This window comes from Amblyomma maculatum, chromosome 11 (assembly GCF_055883805.1).
Source record: "Amblyomma maculatum isolate TAMU_Amacu chromosome 11, ASM5588380v1, whole genome shotgun sequence".
Classification (NCBI taxonomy): domain Eukaryota; kingdom Metazoa; phylum Arthropoda; class Arachnida; order Ixodida; family Ixodidae; genus Amblyomma; species Amblyomma maculatum.
The window spans coordinates 129,049,124-129,066,469 of record NC_139354.1 but is presented as its reverse complement, the minus strand read 5'-3'; the positions used below and the strand labels follow the sequence as shown (position 1 = coordinate 129,066,469).

The 17,346-nt window shown below is 44.3% G+C and overlaps 1 protein-coding gene across 1 annotated transcript; it reads right to left on the bottom strand.

The window, feature by feature from the left end:
- Positions 1-915: 915 nt before the first annotated feature.
- Positions 916-16,363, bottom strand: LOC146174952 (uncharacterized). Its single transcript, XM_084585490.1, has 6 exons — positions 16,325-16,363; positions 16,008-16,172; positions 15,729-15,926; positions 15,375-15,642; positions 5,124-5,201; positions 916-1,316 (listed from the first exon to the last, which is right to left on the bottom strand). The coding sequence occupies exons 1-6, from the start codon at positions 16,346-16,348 to the stop codon at positions 916-918; spliced, it is 1,134 nt and encodes a 377-aa protein (XP_084441616.1). The 5' UTR covers positions 16,349-16,363.
- Positions 16,364-17,346: the final 983 nt, after the last annotated feature.

Sequence of the window (17,346 nt, the reverse complement as noted above, 5' to 3'; positions counted from 1 at the left end):
AAAAATAAAGAACTAGAACTATATTCTATTATCTGACGAAGCGTCCACTGGATTGCAAAACTGTGCGGCTAAAGCAGCATCAGTCTAGAAATCTATCACTTTATATTTCCGAGTTTTTCGGCATTTGCCTTTTGGAAGACTTCAAAACGGGCTTTGCGGTGCTCGAATCGCTACAATGTATCTATCGGCGGTTCCTTGTGTGGAAGTGTTAGCAGTTTCTGAAAGCAGAATCACAAATAATTATAATTGGTTTGTACTGTCGAACTATCTACGAGACCACTGTATTTCTTGCTTTCCCGCTGCTGATTCTTCAGTGAATCTGAAGAAGCTCTTAAAGGCGAGAAGAAAATAATAATTCCGGTGTTTCTACTGAATAGCAAAAATCAATTCAAAATAGCGGGCGTTGTTATTGCACTCATGCCAAGAACGGCTGTTTCACACCCAGAATAAAACGCAATCTTTAACTTTGTATGATAAAGAAAAGAACCGCACTAAAAATAGAAATCGGCAATTTGATCTGCAATAAAGTTATTGTTTTCGGTAATAAATATTCAAACAAGGGAATGACGAATATTTCTTACGTCACCGTTTTACAAAAATCACTGTTATGGCTAGAAAGGACAAAATAGTTGTAGTAAAAACAGAAGGTACGAAAACGTGCGAGACCTACAGTCCCTACTTACGGCATAGACTTTATTATTTTATGTTACGTGAATCGACAAGTGGTTGGCGAAGAACGAACTAGCTTTATTAAAGGGTAATAGTATTTATAGCTGTTTGGTTAGGCACTTCACCGCACCTACTGTCGTTAACATGTGGCTAGGACGGTATCTCGATAGATAAGCACGTGTGCATGCTTCACAAAAATTCTCCCCCCTTAAAGAGTGAAGCGGTCGGGGCGTCCAGTGTTCCTTTTTACCTGCGCAGTGTCACTCCAGCGCCGCCAGTCACTGGTGCCTTGTTTGTACTGTCCTCAGCTTGTACGCCTGACAGCGTTTGTATGTCAGCGCCCACTTGACATTGGCTCTCGCTGCTGCCGTTCACTTGAGACTGCGGCTCTACCGATACGCTTGAGTTGTCTTCAGCCATTGATGCTTCCGTGGGGGCCTCGGGTTTAACCTCCGCTCTTTCCACACTGGTTCTCCTGGTATTTAGCTGGTACAGGCGGCGGCGATGTTGCTCCCCATCTGCAGCCTTTAAGGCTGCCTTGCGCGAGTCCTCGGTGGACTCTACCACACCTCGTTTCCACTTGTCACCTGCTCCGTAGTTCCTGAACCAGACTTCTTTGCGCAGCGGTTTGCCGTTGTTGCATGCACCTGCACAGGGGAAAGGTCGTGACACGATAATGCGCAGTAAACAGCGCGGCTCGTAACTGAGAAGCGTGGAAACCTGGGCGTTGCCGTTCAGATTTGGGGTACGCCGATAATGAGAAAGAATGTGGTCCAGGAGATCTTGCAGACTACCGCGCATGTTCTTGCTTAGTCCTTGCTTCACAGTACGTAGCGACCCATTTGAAAGGCGTGCCGAGGCGCAGCTGTTGAGTTTTTCTACATTTCACCCGTGACACACCTGTAGAGCCAGATATGTTTCTGTAACGTTATGCTAGAGTCTGCGCGTCCTTGTCCCGTGAACATGTCCGAGGTTGCCACTTTACCGATGAGCGTTCTGTGCACACCTTGTTCGAGGTTTCGACTCACCTTTAGGAGCGACTGAAGCTGCTAAGGGTGATTGATCCTCTGGAATTGTCGCCGATAGAAGCTAAGCGGTCTGAGAAGGGTGGTAAAATGGATTCTTGCTCCACTTACGTCGCATTCGTAACGCAGTACATTGCCTAGGAGCTCCCCACTGCGAGCTGCCTCGCTGCCTTCTACGTGAGGAGTTCAGCTGCTCTAATTGAAGAAACGGGTTCGGTTCGGAAAAGGGCGGAAAAACTAAGGGGTAATTTTCCCTCGGTTCGATGATCGGAGCATTACCCTGGTGTCAGCCTTTGTGATGACAGAGTGAATTGACCGGGCTCTGTAGCGGCTCAGCAAAGTGGCGCTCTGATTGCTGTAGGGCGCGGAGATAAGAGATGGTGCGACTAGGTTTTGCAAGTTTCGTTTAAAAATCGTAATGTAGAAAGGTGCATTTTACAGCTTGCTTGCGTATGCCGCGGAAGAATATTTATGCGTATAACGGCCCAAAAATTTATTCATATTTTTTGAGCGGGTTGTGAATAGCTAATGGTTTAGGTAGCTTCCATCGTGTTGCAGAACCAGTGTGGAAAGAGAGAGAGGTAAATATTGAAGCCAGTGGACGGAGTTAGACACAGAGAGGTACACCACCGGTTTTCTGCTGGTTTAAATCTTTACAAAAATGTACCAACTGGTCCAGCTCTCCACTCTACTGAATGGAGAGAGAGAGGGAGGTGTGCCTATCAACTGCAGTGTGGCCGCCTCGATTAAAGCGCAGGTTGAGCTTTGCGGCCGTAGCCGAAATGAGGGATTCCAGATGAGCTATTCCAGATGAACCTCCATATAAGTTCCGTATGAGTGGCTGCAATCACCGTGTTTAAACCGGGCACAGATTTCAGTGACAGCTGCAACGAGAACAGAGCCAGCTAATCTAAACTTCAGTTTCTGACACATTTATTATTGTATTATTGCACAATATTTCTAGCCCAAAACAATTATTCTTTTAAGGCGACTTCACTGAAGGCCCACTCTGTTGTACATGTGGTGTCCGCATTGAAGTTCAATACGTGATCGAAGACTCAAAAGCATGCGTCTGACAGAACAGTTGGCAGTAAGCATAGCTAGGACCCAGTTGACAGGGTTCCTCATGACGCCCTTGAACTACAGTGAGGTTTGACTCGGAATTACAAGCCATGCCGTCGCAATGTTGAGGCTGAATGCCGCGGTTATAGGCTAGGATGGCTGCCTTCCTGTGTTAGCTTGCTTCACATTGTGGCATTTAGCGGAGTCATTTACGCCTTTGTGAACTAGTGGAACTCGACATACGTCAACAATATCGATATTTCTATGTAGGTACAGTAGATGAGATGTAGTCTAATGTCGGCAGCAGAAGACGTCAGCATCACATTGTTTTTACGCGGATAACGTGTGCTTGCGTTTGCAGGTCTACCATATTCTGCATACCATTCATTTAGCGGCGCGCTCCTAGGTCTGCCAAAGGATAGTACTGCGCTCGGAAGTGTCATAGGGGGCTCGGCCATGATGTTGATATTCTGGAGCTCAAGACGTCGAGTTGCGTTCAATGACATGTACGAAGATGTATATAACAGTTTCACGTTTCGAGGACAGGGCTGCATGGTTTATTCCTGTCTCTTTATTAACCACATTCGCTCACAGCAGCGGCGCATAAAGTATACTCCCTGATGGAAAGAGAGCACTGGGCTCCGAAGACAGCTTTTATCTTCACCCTCGTAAATGAGCCAGCTCAATATGGGGTTGTAATGTAGACGAGATGTGCTTGAGCGTGGTCTCTAGGGGTCGTACTTGCTGCCCAGTACATACTGGTATGATTTAAAGCGTTTATTGCCCGCACACAAGGTGATATTAGAATCGAGTATCGATGTCAGCACTTTTAGCGGCACTAACACAGCAAAGTTAATTGCTGCGGCAGATGAGACTGCTCCTTGGGTATGCAATGCTTTTTTTTTTTTCATTTACTACCCGCTGCCATGTGATGTTAGGAAGATAGTGAGAGACAGGAAAGCGTGGCATGACATGGTTCATAGGGTCACGAAGAGTCGGACACGACTGAACGACTGAACTGAACTGACCCGCTGCCATATTTAGAAAGTGCCGTAATCATACACAGTGGAAAGAAGCTATAATCGTGTACAGAGTTATTTCTTTTCATTTATGTGCACTATTATATGTATGTGAAGAACATGTGATAATTGGATAAAAGACGAAGAAAACCACGTTTGGAGAAAGAAGAAGAGAAAAACGTGGAGGTTGGCTTGAGGAGCGCGAGGCACGAGCAAGGGAGAACAGGCGAGTAGCGGAGCCGATCGGCTGTCCAAGGAGCTCGTAGCTGTGCGTCTTCTGCCAGGCCTGACCCGGGGATCCAGACCTGGGGCCTTCCGGCCGTATCCTGTCCTGTTCTCCTGTCGTCCACAAAACTCGGAACGGTGGTCGGGCCCGGGAGTGCCACAGCGCCAGCTCTTCACTGGCACGAGCGTTCGGCGCCGTGCTGAGCCCAGGCACGTCGGGGAGGACTGACGCATCGGCCGTGGAAAGGCAACCCGAGGCCTCTTGCCCCTACTGGGCCCCGTCCGGTGGCCTAGCCTTCCGCTGGTCTTACCGAGGCCCTACTGCACCGACCCTTCTAAACTCTGACTACCCGGATCGTCTGCACCGGCTTCTCCATCCAACAACTTGGTGACGGTTTGAGATATTTGTGTTTTGCCATCGTCCCACTTGCTCGTTCTACTCTCGTCCCGTCCATGTCTGTACATAAAAGTATTCGTTGTTAGCTTGGTCAGTCTGGTCGTCTATTTAGATTGCTGTTTCTGAATAAGCCACAGAATAAGGTGGCCAGAAGATTCAAAGAAAACAACCTCACAATTTACCAATTCTGCAGAGTGCTGAGAAGTTTTGTAGTACTCTTTAACCTTGTTAATGCGTAGCTCTGCAGCTTTCAATTCTGTTATACAGTTTATTAGGCAATGCAGTGAACTCGGAACATGATTGAATGCATACATATACTATAGTGTTCGAAAGAGCTGCAGATAAGTGACATAATACAAAGGGCGTCACCGTCATTAAAGGTGCAAACACTCACTTTGAAATTTCTAAATGTTTAGTAAAGGGCAAAGTTATTCGACGCTTTAAACAAATTTGAAGGCGTAACATATTGTTGGGGCATAGAATAGAGAATTTATTTCATCACTTTAGCGAGAAGTGGTATCATTTTCCGTGAAGAGAAAATAAAGATTTCAGATGTGATATTTTGGTTTTTATTTCTCCAAGCTGGCTCTCTCTGGCGGTTCGTATTCGCGTAGAGGAATCTCCAAGGAACACGTTAAATTTGGTTCAGGCAATTTTTTTCGCATTCCTCAATCGTTGAGAAGTTGTTACAGTTTGGGCTGCATCCTCCCCAGTTGAAGTTCTCACATTTCTTCGTAGTAGGGTTGTACCAAAACTTCTTCACAAGTGCCCTGCATGGTCCAACCAATTGCGGCTGCTGGCAACCTGAGCAAAAGAGCCACAATTTTTGGCACATGCCCGGTGTTCCTTCTCTAAGGCTCTTAGAACGTTTCGGTAGGCGTGTAATGTATAAAATGTGTTTGATTTCAGCTCTAATACTCGCTTAGTGTGCACTGCGCACGCAAATTGTAGAATTCATTCGGTGCATGACAGATGACGTATTGTTTCCATAGCGATATAAATATCTGATCGCAAATATTTAACGTACCATCCGGACACAATATTAGAGTACACCACTCCGAGCAGGAATGCAATCCTTAATGCTTTCTTTTGAATACCTACATGATTACTTTCATCATTTTTCTTGTTCCGCTCTCTCTCTTTAAAGCTTAGTTTTCGAAGAGGATGGTCTTTAAAACGGGACACTACTTGACTATATCTGATTGCCGTCACAAGTTGACTTTTTATGAGCAGTGATGCGGTGGTTTGGTTTTCTGATTCGCAAATGTATACCACCATTTTGCTCCCGCAACACTCTATGTAATTACACAGACGCAGCAATAAAGAAGCGGTGTTTTAGAAATAAATTGATCTTTTCAATAATTTACTGCAGCGTGAAAAAAGCCTTGCGCTCAAGGGAGAAGGCTTGGTTTGGCTTATTGGTTAACTTCTCAATGCCACTCGTACTATAAGAGATACTGTAGTGAATGGCTCCGGAGACTTCTACCATCTGGGGTTTTTAACGTGCACTTGCATCCCATGAAACAAGGGCGCCTAGATTTGCGTCGCTAGCGAAAGCGGCTGCCGACGTCGGGATTCGATCCCACACCTTTGGGGGTCTCAGGGTAGAAACTCAATGAGAGTATTGCCCCCGTAAAATGGTTGATTTCGTCTGTCTAAACATAAATATACTACGACATGTTTTTCTAGGCTCCCATACGAAGTATCTTGGATTTCGGTAGGCATGAATTAGATTGGATAGGATTGGATAATGGGAGCGTCCCCTCTGAAAAGGGGCTGTTCTAAACCTCTCAATTAGTGCGTGATTTTAGTTATAGTTTTTTTCTACACCTGCATCAACGTGCTACTTTTCCGTTAGCTACCTTCCGTTAGCTAACTTTCACCGCAGATTAATTCACATCCGACTACAAGGGCCTTAAGCCCCGAGACCTCAGGAAGTATTAAACTTAAAGAATTTTCTACAGGATAGCGCAAGCTGAAGGATCATGTATCTGCTAGTGTCTTTCTATTATTCATCTGGTAATCGAAAACTTGTGATATATATACACATTTTATATGCCGAAGGAGGTACTGAAATTAAGGCACGTATTGAAGCATTCATATCTATCTCAAAAACAAATTTGCTTTCGTTAGTATGCATTTTGGTTCCAACAATATACTAATCCCATTGCATAAATTGAAAAAGGTAACTGTTCTGTCATGCTATTCTGAAATGAGGGAAACAGAAGTGCCCGTATTTGAATCGGCTAAAAAAACAATGCGGAATATACATTCTGTCAAGCTGCAGACAACATTATCCTTCCTGCGTGGATAGCAAATTTGTTATAAAAATATTAGAGGGGCATTTTCACAACTGAAGCCCTTACCATCTGGATATAAGCATTTTGCAGGGTCAACTGAAAGGGAAAAAATGTGTTTGAAATGGTTAATTTATAAAAACTATTGATAAACAATATGTTCAAAGCACTGTACCCATACAGTACAATATCCCCTGTAGACCAGCAGTGTGTTTAGAAACAAAGTCGGCGCTCGCGGCTCAGCAGCCCACCGGGGGTGAAAGGTAGGGTTAGTGCCCTTAGGAATACATGGAACCGAAATATTTCAAAGCCGTGTTATTTTTTCGCACGGCATCTATGATGTCGTTAGTCAACATAGAGCAACCATGAACACCTAGAACAGATCGCTGAAAAGATACGTCCTAGACAAAATTACGTTTAAAAAACAAATGTCAAACACCATTCTACAATATGGACCGAACGTGAATCGCGCATTGCAGCAGACGAGGGCGCGGCTAGGCGATACGCACCCGCCGCCTCCAGCTCCGGAGCGTTTGCTAGGGACGGCGCCGGTGGTGTATGGCCGTCTGCAACTGTGCGCGATCAATGTATCGTGTTGTGAACAGTCCCGTAGATTTTCAGACTTGCTGTACTTGCAAGGGAATGTATTAAGCGCTGCTGCAATGTCGGATGCCGTGAAAAGCTTGCCGGAATTCGCTAAACGGCGCTACAATGAAAACCTTTACATTGGAGGCGTTGTGCACCCGGGCCACTTAGCTAGCCTGAAACGCTTTGGGAAGTCCTCTGAACTTACTCACGCTCTCTGCCACCATTCGGCATGGCAAACATTGTAGAGTATTTGTAGAGAGTGGTTTCAATGCAAATTTCGTCCAGGCATACAAGTCCCTGGAGGCCTACAATTATATTGAATCAGGTGGGTGCGCGCACGATCATTAGCGGGCATATATGCTAGTTACCTAATTTTTCATTTAATTTCTTTTTCCCCGTGGTCTCTCGATGGTTCTCATATCGTTCTGCGCTTTCTGTGCGGCTTCCTCGTCTTTCCTTTATTTTCTTTCTATATGAGGCAGGCCATCTAGCGCGTGCACGGCGTCGGAATATCATCATCATCAGCAGCCTGACCCACTGCAGTGCGAAGGCCTCTCTCATAATTCTCCAATTAACCAGGTTGTGTGCTAGCTTCATCCACTTGACCCCTGCAAACTTCTTAACCTCATCCGCCCACCTAACTTTCTGGTGCCCACTGCTACGCTTTCCTTCCCTTGGAATCCAGTTTGTTACCCTAAGCGACCATCGGTTATCCTCTCATCGCACCACATGTCCTGCCCATGCCCATTTCTTCTTCTTGATTTCCACTAGAATGTTGGTAACTTGAGTTATTTCTCTGACCCAATCTGCACGCTTCCTATCTCTTAATGTTACCCCTACCATTTTTCGTTCCATAGCCCTCTGCATTCTCCTCAACTTAAGTAGAACCCTCTTGGTTAGCCTCCACGTTTCAGCCCTATAGGTGAGTACAGGTAAGATGCACCTGTTGTATACTTTCGTCTTGAGGGATACCGGTAAGCTACTAGTCATAATCTGCGAGTGCTTGCCAAATGCGCTCCATTCCAATCTTATTCTTCTTGTTATTTCCTTTTCATGGTCCGGATCTGCGGTTACTACCTGTCCTGAGTAGACATACATATTCGCCTACTACTTCCAGTGCTTCGCTACCTAAGTTAAACTGCTGTTCCTTTCCGAGGCTGTTGAATATTACCTTAGTCTTCTGCATATTGATTTTCAAGACTACCTTTCTACTTTTCCTGTCTAGGTGATCAATTATTATTTGCAGTTCACCCCCGAGTTACTTAGCAAGGCATGTAACCAGCAAAAAGCAGATTACTGAGGTATTCATCATCTACCCTTATCCCTAACTGCTCCCATTCCAAGTCTCTGAATACTTTCTCTAAGCAAGCTGTGAATAGTACTGGGGAGATCGTGTCTCTTTGCCTAACAACTTTATTTATGGGAATTTCGTTACTTTCCTTATGCGTCGGAATATAAAGCCTCTCAAAATATTTACCTAATGACTTACCCACCACATTATTGTATCGCGACTCAACTACATATGCATTCATTTTAATACCGCCTCTACTTATCCACGATCGATGTTTGCAGTTTCAAATTACGTCGTGCCCGTTATTTTGCGTTTTATTCATCTCAATTTACAAAATGAACTGTGACGGCGGCACCATCACTCGCCTCTTGCGCGTCGCCAGTACTTGGAATGTTTTTTTTTCTTCCGCCATGCAACCTGATGCCGGTGCGTGGCACAAGACGTTCACCAAAATAAACGCCGCTCGGTCGACTCGCCTCCTAGACGGGGACGTTCGTCGGGAAACGCGCAGCACAATATTTATTGATAAAGCAGAATGGAAAGTGGGCTAGTTAAAAGCTGTTCATGATGGATAAGAGGGCGCAGACGGAACTTGTACATAGAGAGAATTACAACAAGACAAGCGCCGTAAATATTCTTTACAGAGATGTCGGACGCGAACAGTTGCTGCATACGTATATTCATGATCTTGAAAGAATGCACCAGCTCTAAACAAACGACTGCTTTTGCTTTCTTCTTTGATTCAGCTTCGTTTAGAACCGTTCTTTATACATATTTTGCATGAGCCGCGCTACCGCAATATATTTTTAACTCAGATTCTTGACAACGAGGGCTTTTAAACGTAGATTGCCTCCGCAATGAAGCAGCATATTTTGTCTCTCACTTCTTCAAAGCGCTGGTCAACGTTTAACGACCGGCTATCACTTCTGGTGCTCTGCGAAACGAGAAAAGTGTTGCGGCAAGTTCTGTTTACTTGTGTTTCTATCCGTCGTCCTCCCATTTCGCACCCCCATACTTTCCGCAGTGTTTTAAAATACTTCACCTCGCTAATGAGATTTCATACTTTCACGATCTGTTCTAAGATGTTCATGGTTGCTCTGTGCCGAATAACGACACCATGGGTGCCTCGTGGAATGAGAAAGCCGTATTGAAATCTTTCGGTTCCATATATTCCTATGGGCGCTTATCCTAATTTTCACCCCAAGTCGGCCCAGCCTGGCGAGAGAAGCGCCGTCGCATCATACTTAAGTCACAGATCGGTGTTGGTCTATAAAACCGCCAATAGATTCTTTTAAATACTTAAATATTCCTTTATATTCTTCGTTAGATGACCGCATTGTGGCTTTAAATATGACCGCTTGAAAGGCGTACCGATGTGGATTAATGTAAACGGGGCAAGCTATTTCCTTCTAAAAATTTCCACGCGTGCTATAAATGAAACTAGCAGTTGTAGTGTGACGAAAATCTTTTTATATGCCAGGGCGCTTTGACGCGGATAATTTTTGATACAGAAGCCGCGATTGTAATTTGAGTATAAACTCGTGCTCCGTTTTCTTACGTCCGCGCCTGTATCTCTCAAAGGTATGATCTATAAACATTTGCAGTTCAACTAAAAGTGACCTTGTTACAGACCGTAAACGTATCTATAACATACTATATACAATATGTTTTATTTGCCTTATGACGAGTATATTTTTTATGCGTACAGAATTTACTATTGACAACTAACATTTTGAACACAATAAAAATCAGGCCTGAAATTGTTAGTTCCACATCCAAAAAAATGTTATTTTTTTCTGACATTCGCTCTGTGAAAATTCCCTGACTTTCCGCGATGTTTATCCTTTCGTCTTATAGCCGAAAATATACTACTCCAATTCCAAGCGATAATTAATCTTTATTTCTTTGCACAAATACTTTGCAGCATTACGAAACATAAGGCAGTACGGACGATTCAAAAAGACATGAATACATTGACTGAGCTAATACCATGTTTTTACATACTGAGAGAGAAGATCAGAATGATCATGTCATCCACATTTCCGCAAGCTGTCCTTGCATTTCGATGTGTTGCAAACTTCATGCGATACAGGGTATTCACTGCTCAGCTTTATCAAAAGGGTTCGAATGATAATCATCTCATTGTTTTTGCGCCTGTTTTATCATAGACGTGGTAAAAGTACCATTTCTGGTAGTACAAACTTACCGCAGTCTAGACCAGATGCAACAGCGGTGAAGAAAATCAACGCGATGGCTGAAAGAAATGATGCATTCATGGCGGCTAATGACGGAGTACTACACTGGAACGAAAGGCTCAGCTTTTTATGCCCTTAGCGCTTACCCACGTAAACAGTAGAAAAAGTATATATAAGGATATATTTAAAATGTTTCCACTGCGTGCGCTATACCAGCCTGTGCGCTGATGCAAATGCTGGCACAGTTTTTTCCCATTGGCCTTGAGACTTTTAACAACAAAATACACATCTCTAGCCAGTATTTGTTTTCGCGCAGCAGCTGGACGAATAACATGGAGCAGCTAGCCTTCACGTGGCTCGCGTTTTGTGGTAATGTCGTCCGAGTACTTTTCCAGTAAGCCTTCGCCTTTAGCAGATATAAAAGCAAAAATGACCTCCTCTTCAGTCCATTCGAGTCTCAATTACGGCTCAGTTGCAGTGCATGATAAGTAACAAGAACGTATATGGGCATTTCCCCATTCTTAAAGTTACTTAAATTCACCTCTAGAGTACAACACCTCCGTTAACATTCCCTGGGCTTTCCGCACAACAGATAAAGGCTCTGGCATGACCTGTATACGAATTTTTTGAAAAACGCTTTCGCTCATGGTGCCGTTTTACAGAATAGCGGTAAAATAGTTTCATGTATGTGCTTCGACATGCAAGGAATTTACATCATGTGGCAAAAACTTGAATGGTACACCTTTATCAAGTAACATTGATATCGCAAATAATACTATTATGTTAGAGATTTCATTCATTATCTGGTGACAATTGTGCTTAAAGTCAGACGACGAAAGTTCCGCTGAGAACAACAAATGTCGCGTTATGTGCTGCCAACGCTCCAGTTGCTTGTCCTAACGGTATCTGCAACTTTCTTTCTAACAGGTTTTGCTTCAAGTGAACTGTTCAAACATTACACAATTTTTACCATTCCTATCACTCGTTAGAAAACGAAAAGTGACGAGAAATATTGAACATACAATTAGGAGTTTTAAAACCACACATCCGGTTTTTCTTTACACTTATGTGGTTTTTTGGTAAGCATAGTCATGTTTAATGGCAAAATAAGAAAATAGGATGATGCACAACTTCAGCAACTTAATTTTCACCCTATTTACACCATGGGGCCTTCAGATTTGAACTCCTCAAAGCTTGCGCTCTAATGCCCCAATATCAATGAAAACGAGGTGAAATGAATGCGCCATTATTTTGGGTGTTTCGCAACCAATGCATTTATACTCAAGTTTCCATGAAGTAGGAACATGATATGCGAAAACATTTATCGGAGAGATATAGACTATTCACAAAGGTTTTCCAGCAGTACAAGGTGGAAAAAAACAATTGGCCAGTTTTGCCAGCTTAAAATCCTGAAGAGATATTTGCATACAGAGCACTTGATTTTTGGTTACTTCAAAATAGAAATTATACAAACATTGCCACATTATTTCTGTATGTCTGTCAAAGGCAAATGAAATTCACTCGAATTTCTCCAGTGGCTTGCTCTGTGTTTCATAAATTCTTTACACTGTCATCTTTAAATTTGAGGTAGCTACGCTTGGAATCAAGATAATGTGGTAATTCATGCCTCTTCACCGGATAATCGCTACATCTTTAGCAAAAATATCTCCACCACTTTTGAAACAGAATGCGCTATAGGTATACTCCTACAATAGTATCCAGAAATCCGGCCTAACGCACACAAACGTGAATAGAAACACAACATAGGCGCAGTATACCAACTGTAATATGAAAATGAACAAGTACTTCCTCTTCACCAGTCAGGCACAACTTCCTCTTCTATTCCCAAAACAGTCGCACTCGCACACCTCTTGTTTTCCAAGCAGAAGTGTAGCCAACAATAAATGTTAGCAGCAAAATCGTCCAAGTCCATCAGTCACATCGTCCAAGCATGACAGTCACCCCTTCCACTACATAGACAAACATTAGGTGTTTGGATCCTACCTACACTCTAGTACATGTGCTCATTGCTCTCATCACTTCTTCGACATGCCGGGCAAGAGTCCTTTCTTCCTGTTTACGTAAGGAAATGGTTCCTGCAGTAGTGAGTGCTTTTTGTTTGTGTGTGTGGGATGAACACATCTGCTGGTCATGTCAAGAGGATTTGCCGCATTTGAAATCAGAGGCGTGGAGGTAGGTTCGGATCTTTAAAGACTGGATTTGTCTTATATGCTATGCATTACACCCTGAGTGGGTTGTGAAGAAAACTTTAAGGTCGATATGGCGTCTATTGACCCAGACAACGGCGTTTTTGTGGCTACGTAATGTGGCTTTGTTGACGAGAACGATGCAAAAGCATAAGGCAAAGCCTAGAAAGCTGATTGTTCTCGGGGTTACCTCAATACGAGGAAAGGTTGCCGATACCTTAAAGAAGGGCCCGAAATATAGTGTAACGCCCAAGATTCCAGCTTATGAGCTTCTGTTTCTGAGCAGAAAGATAGCAGATAAAGCTGGTGAAGATCATGAAATATGCTTACTGGATGGGCTGGATGGTATCCTGAGGACGTCTCGGAAGCAGGACCTGGTACCAATGGAATGTACTGCAGAAGCGACTCTTCTTTAGAGGAATAATTTTTATCTACTTGAAAGAGACAAGGCAGGGAGCTTTGCTGTGGTTCCGGCTGGATTATACGAAGAGAAAGCGACAGTTGCAATTAAGAATTCTGTGATTATGAAGAAGATAGCAGATATCATGCTATCGCATTAAGTAATGATCTGCAGCTTATCAGTTTGGCCAGATTAGAGAAACCAAGAAGGGTTGCCTTGATGTGTTTTTTACTGTTACTACTCATAAGCCGGACTCGCCTTTTTCATGTATTGTGAGTGAACGTGATTCGTGGCACCAGAAGACACTGTAGCTTTACAGAAATTTGCTGGACTTAATGTTGGCAATTTTACTTTCCTTCTTGAGTTTTACCTTAAGCCCACATTTGTACCTTTCGGGACAGATATGTGCAGAGAAGGGACCTTTGTATTCGTTCATGTGTTGTCCCAGTCTTATACAGAATCCTTTTAGCTTCAGTTGACTAAGCAATTGATGCATCCCTTAATGGTCCATATAATAAAATGTTTAGTTATGTTGATGATTTCTTATTGATCATGAATAAGGAAGGGCTCTGCATTTACGCACGGAGTGGAAAGTGTCCTTTCTATTTTTAGGACAAAGGGAAAGGAATTGTTCTAACCCACGAGCTACATGTCGATAAAAGGCTGCTGTTCCTAGATTTAAAAATATACAATTGTGATGTCAGAGCGTGTAAGAAGTATTTTACCCGTCCTAAAAAAAGATTTACTTCTGTATATGTAAACTTATTGAAAAACTCGTAAAAAAGCAATAGCTTCCCTTTGTCTGGAGTCAGCTTTGTTAAAGGCATGTGATCATATTGTTAATGCTTGTTTTTATGCGAAGCATATTAACGTAGGTTTCGGGCCTTCGCGCGACGCCCGGCGGTGGTCACCATTGACCTTGAAGTTAGATCACATGACGTGACGTTACGTGATGACGTCACACCGGCTGCAGATGGGGCCAACGTTACTAGACTAGCTTCAGTTGTCAAACTCTCCGCGCGCGCCATTACCGGCGCTGTCTCCATTCCTTTGCACGCCACCAGATGGCGGTGCTGCTCCATCCAGCTCCGCAGCAGACGCCCCGCCGCAGCTTAGAGCTCGTGCGGACTTGTAGCTTGCGCGCGTTTCACGCTCGCTGGCGTTATCCCTTGATGAATTTCTGATACAATGCAAAAGCGATATCCATCTACAGCAGGTTGGGACGCTTCCTCGCTGCTTTTTTTTTAAGAATGCATCCCCGCTGCTGCTCCAGGAACCTAGCATAGAAATTCATACATATCGCTCAATAAATTTTAATGATGCGCGCACAGTTCCTGAAATTGCAAGGAGCACCCGACAAGACTGAGAATATTCTCTGACAGCGTTAAAGCTCTCTTCGTCAAATCACCATTCATGCTTTAGGGTTCTGGTCTCGCGTGCCCTTGAGACAGAAGCAGGTTTCCAGCAGTCGTTCGCTTGTTTATGGCGATTCCAGTTCAGAGCGAATGGAGAGCTGAGAAGTCGCAGGACGATTTCTGCGTGTTGTGCCTTTGCTTAATCACGTTGATGTGGGCAGTTATGAACCAGCCAGCAAAAAATTTATCGCCACAAAAATAACAGCATAACTTTGTTGTGAAGCAACGAATGTTTTAATAAACAAAAATGAAGTAAAAGAAACAACTGTATGCCTCACATATGTAACCAAGACCAAAATTATCGCGAGACATAATCTAGGCCAAATGATCTGATCTCATGAGGAAACCATTCGCACCTACAGCAGCTTGGCACGTTTCCTCGCTGCCTTCACTTCAATGCTGGCTCCCCGCCGCTGCTCCAGGAACCTAGCATAGAAATGCATGCGCGTGGCTAAATAAAATTGAATGATGCGCGCACTGAGTTCCTGATAGTGCAAGGAGCACCCAACACAACAGAGCGTATTCTGTCGTGTATTCGGCTGTAGATGCAGAAGGGTGGCTGTCGCTGCGTTGGAGTGAGTCACTGTCTCCCTGCTCTTGCAGGTCAATCTGGTTGATAATTGCGGCCAGCTTCCGCTGACGATCGTCTTTTCGGGACAGAGCCTCCAACTTTCTTCTGCTTAGGCTCTCCTCCACAGTCACAAGCACTGGATCTGCATCACCGGAGCAGTTGCCTTTCAATGCCATTTTTAATGGCGTGTACAGGCTTAGAAGCCTGAAGATCTGCCCAAAATGTGTAATTGTAGGGTGGTCTTCGTCCCCACCGAAGCTTCTCACCACGCCAAAGAAGCGCTACAAAAAAGAAAGGGGAGGTGTATCTTTGAACAGAGTAGCCAAAAAGTGGTAATTTCCAAACAAAGAAGTGTAATAAGGGTTACCTCTAGCGGGTCCTGGTTAAGCTTCGCAGTCAACACGTATCTGACGCCCTTGTCATGTAGCAAAGTTATAATGTCGAGGACCGACATTAGTGTCACCCGAAGTGATTCGGTCGTCATTTGGGAGGCAAACAGCTTTGTGTTATTGTTAACACTCTCCTTCTCTGTTGAATTCAGCATGTTGAGGAAGTCAATGATCACCTGGATTGCAAAGTGAAATGGCATGTTGCATGTCTGCTTCAAGTAGTAAGAAACGCTGAGTACGTAAGAACATTTTCGCACCTTGATTTGTGGCGAATTCTTGCGTATTCCTTCGGCTGGGCACTTCGCATTTAAAGCATCAAAGAGATCATTCATCCGCCTTGTGAAGTTCTCCGTGCCTTCAAAGCCAGGCTTTCGTTGCTCCCGGTAGAACTTCAAGCCCACAGCGACGCTCCTGCTGAATAGCTGAAAATAGTGTTCGATATCAATTAAATGTTTCAGCTAAAGCCCATAATCGGAGTAGACAGTCTACATTGAAGGCATATGCTTTGCTGTTTCCGTGCCAAGAGTGCAACTTCACAAAACGATACAAAGCAGAAGGTACACTATTGTCATACTTGCGTTGCAAGCCGGACGTTCATCTTCTCGAGCTTCTTCGGATTGACATGAGATGCCGTCAGCCTTGGAACGACCTTCAGTTCTTCTTCCTCCTCAGTGTCATGAAGCTTCCTGTAGTGCTTAAAGTCCACCAAGTCAGAACCAGCCTACAAAAGATTCACCAAAAAGCAAGAATTTAGGTTAGAAAACATCGTGACTGTCGCAGGTGCTAGAAATTTTTGAGAAGGGGGACAGACATTACCTTTCCATACGTGTGGGTCAAGAGATGATTCCCCACACATTTTACAATGTGTGGCACATCACACAAGAAGTGAAGAGAACGTCCCTCTTCAAGTGTCGGGTGCGGAATCTTGTTGACCGGCTGAGACAGCTTGCCTGACACACCAACGTGAGTCCACATTGACTTGTTGTTTCCTGCACCATAACTCACGACAGCTATGATGGTAGCACCATAGCGCTCAAGTTTCAGCACGGACTCCATAACTATTTCGGCCAGTTCAAAGCCTGGGGCAGAGCCTCTGGTGGCAAAGCTGGCTACTGGCTGCGCCCACCTGTGAAAGAGGGGCACGAACATAATCACTAGGGCATGGTCAGCCGCAACTTGCTCTCCTGAATGACCTCCAAAGTTGACAAATCCATCAAACTTCAACGTTGATTTGTTGAAATCGACCGACTCCCGCAGCTTGATCTCGTCCAATACAAGGGTGCCCCACCGCTCCACAGGACGTACATATTTGAAAAAGGCCTTGATGGACTCAAGTGAAACCTCATTGTACCCATACTCACAAGGTACACCTGAAAGAATCTGGTTTAGGCGGCTGGTCGTTGGAAGGGGAAGCAGCTTCGTGTTTTGCAGAAGGTTGTAAGCTTTCGGGCTTGCGATGCGAAGTAGGAGGCAGTTCATAACCCACATTCTTGTGTATCAGACACCTCGAGGACCCTTTGCCTTCACCTGCTTTAGTGATGTCTGAAAGGCAAGTTGTTGCACTGGTGGTAGAGAGCTCAGTGCCTCCTCGATCGC